General features: G+C 56.6%; 1 protein-coding gene across 1 annotated transcript; it reads left to right on the top strand.

The window, feature by feature from the left end:
- On the top strand, nt 1-8,266 carry NOTUM (notum, palmitoleoyl-protein carboxylesterase). The gene is made up of 11 exons (XM_040244832.1): nt 1-370; nt 1,506-1,558; nt 1,641-1,736; nt 2,253-2,313; nt 2,570-2,628; nt 3,041-3,143; nt 3,782-3,973; nt 4,100-4,200; nt 4,759-4,906; nt 6,113-6,160; nt 6,398-8,266. The coding sequence occupies exons 1-11, from the start codon at nt 39-41 to the stop codon at nt 6,702-6,704; spliced, it is 1,500 nt and encodes a 499-aa protein (XP_040100766.1). The 5' UTR covers nt 1-38; the 3' UTR covers nt 6,705-8,266.
- The last annotated feature ends 3,754 nt before the right edge of the window (nt 8,267-12,020 follow it).

Genomic DNA, 12,020 nt, shown 5'->3' with positions numbered 1-12,020 from the left:
GCTCTCCGCAGGTGGCCGCGGGCCCGAGCGGTGCGGCCATGGGCCGAGGGGTGCGCGTGCTTCTGCTGCTGGGCCTTCTGCACTGGGCCGGGGGCGGCGAGGGCAGGAAGACCTGGCGGCGCCGCGGCCAGCAGCCACCCCCGCCGCCGCCCCCGCCGCGGGCCGAGGCGGCCCCGGCAGCCGGGCAACCGGTGGAGAGCTTCCCTCTGGACTTCACGGCCGTGGAGGGCAACATGGACAGCTTCATGGCACAGGTCAAGAGCCTGGCGCAGTCCCTGTACCCCTGCTCGGCGCAGCAGCTCAACGAAGACCTGCGCCTGCACCTCCTGCTCAACACGTCGGTGACCTGCAACGACGGCAGCCCGGCCGGGTAAGGCCTGCACCCGCCTGCCGCGACCAGCGCGCCCCCGTCGGTGGCCCCGGGACCGCGGGCTGCCTGGTCGCCAGCGGGTGCGCACCACCCGCCTCCCTGTCCCCGCTCAGACGCACGGAGCCTGCATTGGACAGTCCCTGCTGGCCGCAGCGGTGGTCGCCCACAGGGGAAAGGGCTCCCGTCGGGCCTCGGAGGCGCTGGCTCCGGGTAGGGCCCTGCTAGGCGACTAGCTCTGCGGGGGTTGGGGCAGCGTTGGTCCTGGGCCAGCCCCGGGCACTGACCCCTCGGCCACCGGTACCCAGTCCCTGTGCTCGCGTTCTTCGTTCCCTGGGCGGGGAGATGGCAGTCCGCGAGTGGCCCTGACTCCAGCAAGAGGAGGTGACACAGGGGGGCGGAGAGACGCCTGCCGTCCGTACCTCCACCCCCATCCCAGCTCAACTCGCCCCGTCTGCTCCGTGCTGCTGCTGGGACTGCCAGAGATCCAGCCAGCCGGAGAAATAGGCAGGGGGCGCAGGTGGGACAGAAGGACCTGGGTTCCGCATTCACCCCCTCTCCAGCCCCTAGCAGATAACGGAAGGATGCGAGGCTGAGGGTTGGGGAGGGGTTGGGGTGCCCATGGCCTCAGTGACTGCACAGCCTGAGGAACACGACGTTAGGTCCGGCCTTGGTAGGAAGGATGCGACCCCGCTCCGATGGCGGCCGCGCCCCTCCACGCCCGCCTGTACGACCCCGGTGCTCCTGCCCCACGCACCCTCGAGAGTGCTTTTCACTCTCCAAGCCCCACTGCGCATCCCAGGAGGATCTTGAGCCCTGGCGAAGACCCCACCCCCCATCCCGCCTGGCCGCCGGCGCCGAGGTTACAGCGGGTCCCGCGCGGGGCGGGCCGTGGGGATTTTCCACGGACCACACAGCCCCTCGCCGCCCTTCCCCGCCTCGCGAGCGCCACCTCCCGGGACTGACCGCCGCTGGCCCGGCCGGGCGCGCTCTGCGGGGGCCTGTCCGCTGGCGCCCCCGTGCGGCCGGCGCGTGCCCGGCGACAGGTGGAATGACCCCTATTTCCCGGGAGCTGGACCCTGCAGCACCCCCTCGCCCCACGCCCCATTACCACGCACTCCACCCACTTCCCTTGCAGCTACTACCTGAAGGAATCCAAGGGCAGCCGGCGATGGCTACTCTTTCTGGAAGGTGAGTGTCAGGTGCGGATGCAGCGGGGTAGGAGGAGGGTCTCCTCGGCACTAGATCCTGAGGTTGGGGGCTGTGCCCACAGGAGGCTGGTACTGCTTCAACCGGGAGAACTGCGACTCCCGATATGACACCATGCGGCGCCTCATGAGCTCCAAGGACTGGCCCCGCACTCGCACAGGTCAGCGTGCCAGGGTTTGCCCAGGAATCCCCAGGAGGCGAGGGGAAGGGAAAGGGGCTCATAATTGGAAGTTCTGGAAGAAGCCTTTTCTCCTTCATTCCCTAGAGCCCCGGAGAGGCCCCACTCCATCTATCCCCCACCCAACCAAGGTTAGGGAACATTCACTCTAACATTTCATTCTTATTCCACAGGTAACTTCCCAGGGCTCACCCTGGCTACACAGTACAGAGCTGGTCCCTTGTCAAAGTAGCTGGTGGAAGGGGGGAGGTTGAGGGTCATGTCCAAAAGTCACAGCCCGGCTGGGCATCCTGGTCATGGAGACTCCTTGGAGTAACTAAACCCATCCATTCCCTACTTCCCCCGCAACCTTAGTTCAGGTGGGTGTCACCACCCACCTCCTTGCTGGAGCTTGATAGGATCCCTCCACATCCGCTTACCTTCCTGTAGTCCTCACCCCTGCCTGCATGCTCTGCTCCCACCAGAAAGACCCACTGCCTCTGTCCTTCCCTGCCACAGGGACGGGGATCCTGTCCTCCCAGCCAGAGGAGAACCCCCACTGGTGGAATGCCAACATGGTGTAAGAGGGTGCCAGAAGGTCCTTCCTGGCGGGGGGGGGAGTCCTGTCTTGGGGGTCCTTTCTGGAGGCTTCTTCCTAAGAGGTTCTTAGGGGAAGTCCATCCTGGGGGAGCCTGTCCTTAAGGGGGTCTGGTCCTGGAAGAGGTCCTTCCTAGGGAGGTCCTGTCCTCAGGAGTCCTTCCCAAGGAGGGTGATCCTTCCTGGGGTCCTCGGGCAACAGAGGAGCACGGCAGGCTCTCACCATCCGTGTGTCACAGCTTCATCCCCTACTGCTCCAGCGATGTGTGGAGTGGGGCTTCGTCCAAGTCTGAGAAGAGTGAGTCCCATGCCTTCCCCCCCACTCCCTTCCCCCCCCCCTCGCCCCCACAGAGGCAGGGCAGGGAGGACAGCACTTCTGGGGAAATACAGACGTTCAGCCTTGTGACTCCTTCTAACTCTTCAATAGTGTGTCCCAGGGTGCCCGCCCCCAGCACCCACTGCCTGGCTTGTCCATGGCTGGTCTGACCCTGGGGGAGGGGGTTCCTCACTCCTAGGTGTTCCCCGAGGAAGACTGTACACAGTCTTGTGTATCTGACCCACCTTCCTCCAATCTACCCCTGCCTCTGTTCCCATCCCGTGGAAGACCCTCCAGACACCCAGCTATACCTGACCTCCTTCCAACCTGGGGTTGGGAGGACTGGCTGTCTGTCCAGGCCATGACTTGAAGCCAGCTCTCCTTCTCTGTGCAGACGAGTACGCCTTCATGGGCACCCTCATCATCCAGGAGGTTGTGCGAGAGCTCCTGGGCAAAGGGCTGAGTGGGGCCAAGGTGCTGCTGCTGGCAGGGAGCAGGTGGGCTGGGCAGGGGCTGGGGTGGGAGTGTGGATGGAAGGGAGAAGATGGGGCTGAGCCAGGGCAGACGCGTGGCCAGGAGGCTCAGCAACATGGGGCATCTCTGAGGTTTGGCTCCCGAATGCCATGTGGCTGGAAGCTGTCCTGCAGACACTTCTGGCTCCATGGTTGTTGGGTGTGAGGGAGGCTTTGGATCACAGTGACCTAGGCAGTTGACTAAGGACTAGCTGTGGACCAATGTACTGCCAAGGGCTGGGGTCCCTGTAGGCAAGATCACACCTGCTGGTCATTGTATCCCAGCGGGCATGTAAGGGACTCAGGGGTCGTCTAAGGAATGGACAGAGGGGCCTGGACCACAGAGTTCACCTTCAAAGTGAGAAGCGGGGGAGGGAAAGGGGTGGGAGGAAGTGAGATGATCCGACACTTAGCTCTGTGTCAGTGCCTGGAGCTCTGCCAGCCCTTCTCTGCCTCCAAGACCTGGGAGGGCCCAGGGGCCTTACACACAAACCCAGAACGTGGTGGCAGCTCAGAATGCTCTTGGCTCCCTGTACTCTGGGGAATGGGCTGAGGCTGGGCAGGCCTGGTGGGTGAGTGTCCTTCCTCAGTCTGCCCGGCTTGACCTCCCACCTTCCCTGCAGTGCGGGGGGCACGGGGGTGCTGCTAAACGTGGACCGCGTGGCCGAGCAGCTGGAGGAGCTGGGCTATCCAGCCATCCAGGTGAGGGGCCTGGCTGACTCCGGCTGGTTCCTGGACAACAAGCAGTACCGCCGCACAGACTGCCTCGACACCATCACCTGCGCGCCCACGGAGGCCATCCGCCGGGGCATCAGGTGCCCCGGGAGGGAGGGCCCATTCTGTGTAGAGGGCCTGGGATTGGGTGGCATCATGGGGTGCAGGAACTCGTGGGGGCTGGGTGGGAGGTGGGCGAGCAGCCTAACCTGCCGTGTGTGGCCTAGGTACTGGAATGGGGTGGTCCCGGAGCGCTGTCGGCGCCAGTTCAAGGAGGGCGAGGAATGGAACTGCTTCTTTGGCTACAAAGTCTACCCAACTCTGCGCTGTGAGTGGGCACGCAGGGCAGCGGAGAGGGTGGGCGGCAGGGGGTGTGCAGCCTTTCTGTGTCTGCTGGAAACCCAGCCTGGAGTCCAGTCCTCAGAGGCGAGGCTTGGAGACCACTGCCACACCCAAGAAGGGTTGACAGAGTCATCTGAGCCTGGCCGGGACTTTCTCAGTTTTAGCACTAAAAGTCCACCCAGTTCAAGGCAAACTAGGATGGTTGGCTACGCTGACCACACCCACGGTGAGGAATGTGCCTTGGAGTGGAATCCCAGTGCTGTCCCTGTGTGGGGCCTTGGCTGTCCCTCGCCAGCACCACACTCGAAGCGACATAATCGCCATGTTTTGGTCAAAGCGGAGTCCTGGGAGCCAGGCCAAGGTGGGAGGAGGGAACGAGGCACCTCTTCAAGGCAGCATGCCAGGGGAGCTAGTCGCCAGCACTCTGCAGCCAGAGCCTGGCTGGCCTGTGAGCCTGCTGTGGAGCTGGCTGTGGCCTCCGCCCCTGGAGCCTGGGGCGGGGGGCAGGGCTCCGAGGCGAGGCCCAGCTGAGCCGTCCCCGCAGGCCCGGTCTTCGTGGTGCAGTGGCTGTTTGACGAGGCCCAGCTGACTGTGGACAATGTACACCTCACGGGGCAGCCGGTGCAGGAGGGCCAATGGCTGTATATCCAGAACCTGGGCCGTGAGCTGCGGAACACACTCAAGGATGTGCCGTGAGTGTGTGGGGACCCCACTTGGCCCCCCAGATCCATAGTAAACCACTTGACTTGAAAAGAGAGGCCACAGAGATGGAAAACAGGAAGCAGCCCAGGGGTCCTTGAGGTGATAAACTGCGGTCAATGTAGACAAAAGGGTACTACCCAGTGCTAGAGAGGGGTGAGCAACTGAGCTGCCAAAAGAGGAGGAACTGTAAATGCATGTTACCAAGTGAAAGAAGCCAATCTGAAAAGGCCACATGTGTTATTCCAACTCCATGACCTCGAACCCAAGTCTTGTGCATCTCCTGAATTGGCAGGTGAATTCTTTACCACTGTGCCACGTGGGAAACCCCTATGACATCCTGGAAAAGGCGAAACTATGGACACAGTAAAACGATCAGTGGTGGCCAGGGGTTGGGAGAGAGAGGTATAAATAGGTGGAGAACAGTAGATGTTTAGGGCTGAGGAACTGCTCTGTATGGTACCACAATGGTGGACACATGTCATTACAGTCTTACTGTTAGTCGCTCGGTCATGTCCGACTCTGCGACATGTAGCCCGCCAGGCTCCTCTGTCCATGGAATTCTCCAGGCAAGAATACTGGAGTAGGTAGCTATTCTCCTCTCCAGGGGACCTTCACAACCCAGGGACTGAAGCCTGGTCTCCTTCATATAGACAGATTCTTATCATCTAAGCCTCCAGGGAAGCCCACGTGTCGTTATACATTTGTCCAGATTCATAGACAGCACAACTCCAAGGATGAATCCTGATGTAAACTATAGACTCTGGGTGGTGATAATGTGTCATCTACGTTCATTGATTATAACAACTGGTGGGGGATATTCATGATAGGGGAGGCTGTGAATGTATAAGAGCAGGGGATGAAAAAGAATCTATGCCTTCCTTTCAGTTTCAAAGTGAACCTAAAAATTCTATGAAAAACTAAAGTCTATTAAAAAAACAAATATTCACCTGTCCAGCAGAGCCCCCACTCTGAGCAGGATTTGGAGGCGGAAAGGGACAGGGGTTAGTAGGGCACCTGGGAGCTGGTGGGGATAAGGCCTGGGGGGAGCCACTGGCCAACCCAGCAAGCGGCAGGAGGGAAGTAGGAGCCAGGTAGGGGACAGCCTCCCAGGAGAGGAGCTGTGACCTGTGCGCTTTGGGGTGCGGAAGGAGCTGAGGTGGGATGTGGTTGCTCACAGGTTGCCTTCTCCCCAACAGGGCCAGCTTTGCCCCCGCCTGCCTCTCTCACGAGATCATCATCCGAAGGTCAGTGCCCCCTGGCCCCAGGACAGCTCGTATCCATGGCTCTCGATCCAGACATCTGCAACGCCCCCATCCCCAGCAGGCCTAGGCCTGCCCACCAGCCTCCCCAGCTCTGGCTTCTTCTGAGGGTTTTCAAAACCACTTGCACAACCAGCTGTGTGGCAAGAACTCAGTGGTGGCAATGCCGTCCCCTGCTTTGGCCACACCCGAGTGATCCCCAACCTGGGTTTCTGTCTGCAGCCACTGGACAGACGTCCAGGTGAAGGGGACCTCACTGCCCCGGGCGCTGCACTGCTGGGACCGAAGCCTCCATGACAGCCACAAGGCCAGCAAAGCCCCCCTGAAGGGCTGCCCCATCCACTTGGTGGACAGCTGCCCCTGGCCCCACTGCAACCCCTCGTGCCCCACCATCCGGGACCAGTTCACGGGGCAGGAGATGAATGTGGCCCAGTTCCTGATGCACATGGGCTTCGACGTGCAGACGGTGGCACAGCAGCAGGGCCTGGAGCCCAGTAAACTGCTGGGGATGCTGAGCAGCGGGAGCTAGGGCCCCTCGCCCTGGCCATCTCCCCTCCAGGCCCTCTCCCCTCCAGGCCCTCCCGCCCTCCTAGGATCGCCCTGGGTCTGGACGCCCTCCCTTGGCAACCTTCACTGTCTCTCTCCTACTGCCTCTGAGGGGCCCCGGCCAGAGATGGTAGACCTGCCATCAGCCTGGCTGTGGTCCTTGGCGCCCCCCAGCCCCTCCCTCCTGACACCCCCCCATCCCCATCCCCTCATTCCTAACCGCCCCCACTCCCTCCACCTCCAACCCACGGTAGGGAGCCAGAAGCACTGGATTCCTCAGCCTCCAGCCAGAAGGCATCCTCCCCCAGCCCAGCCCCCCAGCCTCTCCTGCCCTTTTGTATTATTTTATAAAGTGACTTTTTTATTAATTTTTTAAAAAAAGAAAAATAACAAATATATAGTGAATGATATTGTTTTGTAACATATTTTTTTTAAATAATGAAGAAAAGATAACAAAAGAGCCTCACCCTGTAGACGTGTTTATTTGAGGGGGCGCTTTGCCTGCTTCACAGCCCGACCTGACCCGGACACCCTACAAACCCAGGGCAGCAAGGAGAAGCTGAGAAGGACTCCGGGGCCTCCTGACCTCCAACCCCTGCTCCTTCTGTTCATCCTTTCCACACACAGCAGTAACGGGCCTATCTCAGACAAGCCCCCAGCATAGTTTTAAGCTCCCTTTCCTCTTTATTTTGATCTTGGGGTGACATTCATGCCACATCCCCTCCATTTCTAAGGGCATGACTCGGCATTTGTACATCTACAATGTTGTGTCTCCAACAGCAACCTCCACTTTCAAAACTTTATCACAAAACACTCCCTACCCAGCTAGCACGTTCTTTGAAGTTTGTATTGTATTTATTTTCACAACATCACACATGCACATGGTCCAGAATTTGAAAGAGGCAGAATTTTGGAGGGTGAAAATTCTCCCTCTAGGCCAGCCCTTGGCTCTGCTTCTGTGGTTAGTCCCAGAGGACACAGCCTCCCCATAAATACATACACACACACAAACACACACACACACAATCTTGTCCTTCCACATGTGACTGCACACCACACACTCGTTGCCTAGTTTCTACCTCCCGCTGCAACTTGGGGCTGAAGAGAACATTCCCAGGTTTTCAGTGCTTCATACCCTCTTCAGGTACAAAGGGCCGTGTGACTAGTCTGTGTCAGCGCCACTGCACACAGGCTCACCGGCCGGCATCTCCATGGAGGCACCTCGAGGTGGCGTGTGCATCAAAGATAGTGAGCCCCTGTGGGTTTTGTGACATACTGATAAGCACCCCCTCGGAAGGTGGCCAGGTCATGACTCTCCAACAGACCTGGCTTCCTCAGCGTTCCCTGCACTAAGTGCCCCATACACAGGACACCCTGATTCCCCCAGGTGCCCAGCAAGTAGGTCTTATTACAAGCCTCAATTTGCAAATTGGGATACTGAGGCCCTGGGACTTCCCTGGTGGTCCAGTGGTTAAGAATCTGCCTCCCAATGTAGGGGACATGGGTTCGATCCCTAGTTGAGGAGTTAAGAACTCCCATATGCCTTGAGGCCACTAAGCCCCCACCCCCCCCACCTCCAGCCACAACAAAGGATCCCACATGCTGAAACTAAGACTTGATACAGCCAAATATCTTAATAAATATTAAAAAAGAAAGAAACTGAGGCCCAAAGAGGCTATGTGAAGGGATAGAGGAAAGACTTGACGCAACCAAATATCTTAATAAAAATTTAAAAAAAGAAACTGAGGCCTGAAGAGGCTATGTGAAGGGACAGAGGAAGGATTCATGCCTGGACCCTGCTCCTAGCCTCCGACCACCCAGCCTCTCACAGGCGGCCTGCAGCTTCAATCCCAGAGTAGGGAGCATCACAAAGACCCCATCTTCTCAACAGCCCAAGACTAGGAGTATACCCTGAGGTCTGACCAGCTCTGGACCCACCGAAGTTGGCTTCCCCAAGGGGAGCTTAAATGGCCCAGTTGTGGTTTCTTGTTTGGACAGCTCCCATGGGAGGCCACAGAGTCTCACTGACCCAGGGAGACAGTGAGGTGAGGGAGGGGTGTGGCCAAAGGCTGGAGATGAAAGAAGGGGGACCCTGGGGTGGCTGCTGGCTTGGGGAGCAGCCTCTTTGGAGGGGCATGAACAGGGTTCCCAGCATGACAGTGGGCTTCCAGTTGGAGAGGGGGCTCAGTTCAGTTCAGTTCCGTCACTCAGTCATGTCCGACTCTTTGTGACCCCATGAATTGCAGCACACCAAGCCTCCCTGTGCATCACCAACTCCCGGAGTTCACTCAAACTCACGTCTGTCGAGTCAGTGATGGGGGCTACTACTGCTACTGCTGCTAAGTCGCTTCAGTCGTGTCCGACTCTAGCGGACTGCAGCCTCCCAGGCCCCTCTCCATCCATGGGATTTTCCAGGCAAGAGAACTGGAGTGGGATGCCATTGCCTGATGGGGGCTGGGAGGACCCAAAAGGGGCCTGGCCTTCACCTACTAGGGGAGACTTGCATGGAGGGAGGGGTCCATGCTGCGGTCAAAGCTGGGCCTCTGGGGGAGGGACCCCAGAGGCGCTGGCTGGAGGCCAGTTCTTTGTGCGGAGAAGGGCAGCAGGTGGTGACATAGGCACAGACAGGTGCCTTACTCTGGATGAGGTAGACTGAAAAGAGTAACAGGGTGGCTTTGTGTGTTTCGGGCATGCCAGGCCCACTGAACATTATACTTGTGGGTTAGGCCCAGTGGGATTTCACCAAATGAATAACTCCTTTCTCCCCATGTTCCTGATAAAGAAGGAAGGAGGCTGGGCTTATCTCCAGCGTCTGCACCTTACTGCGAGTGGTGTTGGTCAGTCGCTCAGTCATGTCCAACTCTTTGCGACCCCATGGACTACAGCACACCAGCCTTCCCTGTCCTTCACCATCTCCCAGAGCTTGCTCAAACTCATGTCCATTGAGTCAGTGATGCCATCCAACCATCTCATTCTCTGTTGTCCCCTTCTCCTCCTGCCTTCAATCTCTCCCAGCACTTCGCATCAGGTGGCCAAAGTCCTGTGGGTACCATTGGCAAAATGAGCCTGGGACCCACAAGGAGAGTGAGTGATGCCAAACATGTAGTGTTCAGTGCATGATCAATGTGATAGGCAGAACTGTCTACCCTGACATCCCAACTTCTTTTCTTTTTCTTTTCTTTTTTTGGCTGAGCCACATTGCAGGTAGGATCTCAGTTCCCCAGCCAGGGATTGAACCCATGCCCTCTGGAGTGGAAGCAGCCAATTCTTTTTTTGTTGTTTTTTTAAATTTTTTTGGCTACTTTGAGTCTTCATTGCTTTGCCCGGGCTTCCTCTAGTTACAGTGAGCAGAGGCTACTCTTCACTGCGGCACTCAGACTTCTCATTGCAGTGGCTTCTCTTGTTGCAGAGCATGGGCTCTAGGGCCCGAAGACTTCAGCAGTACTGCACTCAGTCTCTAGAGTGCATGCTCAGTAGTTGTGGCACATGTGCTTAGCTGCCCCGAGGCATATGGAATCTTTCCAGACCAGGGAACAAACCTTTGTCCCCTGCACTGGCAGGCAGATTCTTAACCATTGGACCACCAGAAAAGTCCAGATCTTGGTCTCTTACACCGTCTCCAGTAACAGGAACCAGGGCTTCTTCGAAAACCCCTGGTTCTAAGGCTGGCGAGAAATGCGCAGGATGAAACTGGGATATCTTGCAGTGCCTGCAGTGAGGAGGTGCTGAAAACAAACCCCAACCCCGACTGATGGGGTATGTCAGGGGACACTTGGAAGGCTTTGAGCAACAGAATAAAAAATGTAGTTTTGGATTATAACCCAAAGTATAAAATGAATGTCCTCAAGTCGATCCTGATGTAAGTAAATAATTGAAGAAAGTTAAGTGGGGGAGAAAAGACCAACCTCTTTGCAGCATTCCAAATAATTTATGTCGATACTGTCCCCTCAAGGAGGGGGAGAATACACTCCCCTTAAGTGTGGGCCACAAGTGTGGGTCCCCTCCCCAGAGAGAACAGGATGGGAAGGGGGAGAAAGAAAGAGGAACTCCTCCGAGGTGACACCTGAAAGACACACCTCAGCCAAGTGATCAAGGGCAAAAGGTGAGGAGTCAAGTTGAGAGCACAGCCCTGATGGGACGTGATGAGAAGGGCACTTCCCCCCTGTGGTCTTCCTCTCCAAACCCACAAGCCCAGACTAATAACGAGAAAAACATCAGACAGGCCAGCAGAGGGACAGTTGTGCATCACTGCCCAGCCCTCCTCCAAACCGTCGGGGTCATTCAAACCAAGAAAGTCTGAGAGACCCTCCTGGCCAAAAGCAGCTGAAGGAACGTGACAACTACTCCTCATGTGAGGTCAGGACAGGTCCTGGAGCAGCCGGAGGGCATGAGGCTAAACCTGAGGAAGCCTGAATAAATGCTAATAATAATGTGTTGATATGATATGCCAATGTCTCATTAATTGTAACAAATGTTCCGAAAGATGTTTCCAATAGAACACACTGGATGTGAGGAATATAGGAGCTCTTCAGGTCAATTTCTTCTGTGTGTCTACTGTTGTTCTAGAAAATAAAGTCTATTTTAAAATTTTGTAAAAGCAAGTGTTTTTTTTGGCCACACTGTGTGGCACCTGGGGTCTTAGTTCCCTGACCAGGGCTTGAACCCATGGCCCCCGCAGTGGAAGTGCAGTCTTAACCACTGGACCTCCAGGGAAGTTCTTTATTTTATTTTTTATTTATTTAAAAAAAATTTAAAGAAGCTTTTTTAAATTTATACAAGAATGCAAACCTAACGATGTTTAGAACTGTAGCAAAATGTACTTCATTTATTTTTTAAAATTATTTTCTTTTCCTGGTTTAGGAAGTAATAGCTATTTCGTTTAAAACTGGGAAAATACTGAAAATCCAAAGAGCAGAAGCACCCGCTGCTCCACACCTTGGAGGTGATGGCAGGGCATCCTCAGGCATTTACCCAGCCTTTCTATCTTCGGATGCAGATGTGCCAGGGGTCCTTTAGTCTCCCGCACTGCCCCTGTGATCTGCCTCATCACTCTGCTGTTCTACAAGGTGACCTCAAGGCAGCCTGAGTGTACCTCGCACGGATGTTCCTTAGTCTACTCACCAGTCCCTACTGTTGAACTTTAGGTGATTTCCAGCCAAACTCACTTAAAATTTTGTTGCCATTTCCATAGTATGAGAAGCTGTCAATCCAGAATCACTGTGTTTCTGTAATTGTGACACATTAGCAAAAGCTCAAAAGCAGAAGACATTGTCGCCAAGCAGCCCAGTGGCCAACCAGC

This window comes from Oryx dammah, unplaced genomic scaffold (assembly GCF_014754425.2).
Source record: "Oryx dammah isolate SB20612 unplaced genomic scaffold, SCBI_Odam_1.1 HiC_scaffold_8, whole genome shotgun sequence".
In the NCBI taxonomy this organism is placed as follows: domain Eukaryota; kingdom Metazoa; phylum Chordata; class Mammalia; order Artiodactyla; family Bovidae; genus Oryx; species Oryx dammah.
Note: the sequence above shows the minus strand (reverse complement) of the source record. Positions and strands in the feature narration are given on the sequence as shown.

Bases quoted from the DNA above. Each gene is read 5' to 3' on its own strand.
- NOTUM (XM_040244832.1), top strand. From the start codon at position 39: ATGGGCCGAGGGGTGCGCGTGCTTCTGCTGCTGGGCCTTCTGCACTGG. The intron at 371-1,505 runs GTAAGGCCTGCA...CTTCCCTTGCAG, and splicing joins AACGACGGCAGCCCGGCCGG to CTACTACCTGAAGGAATCCA. The intron at 1,559-1,640 runs GTGAGTGTCAGG...CTGTGCCCACAG, and splicing joins ATGGCTACTCTTTCTGGAAG to GAGGCTGGTACTGCTTCAAC.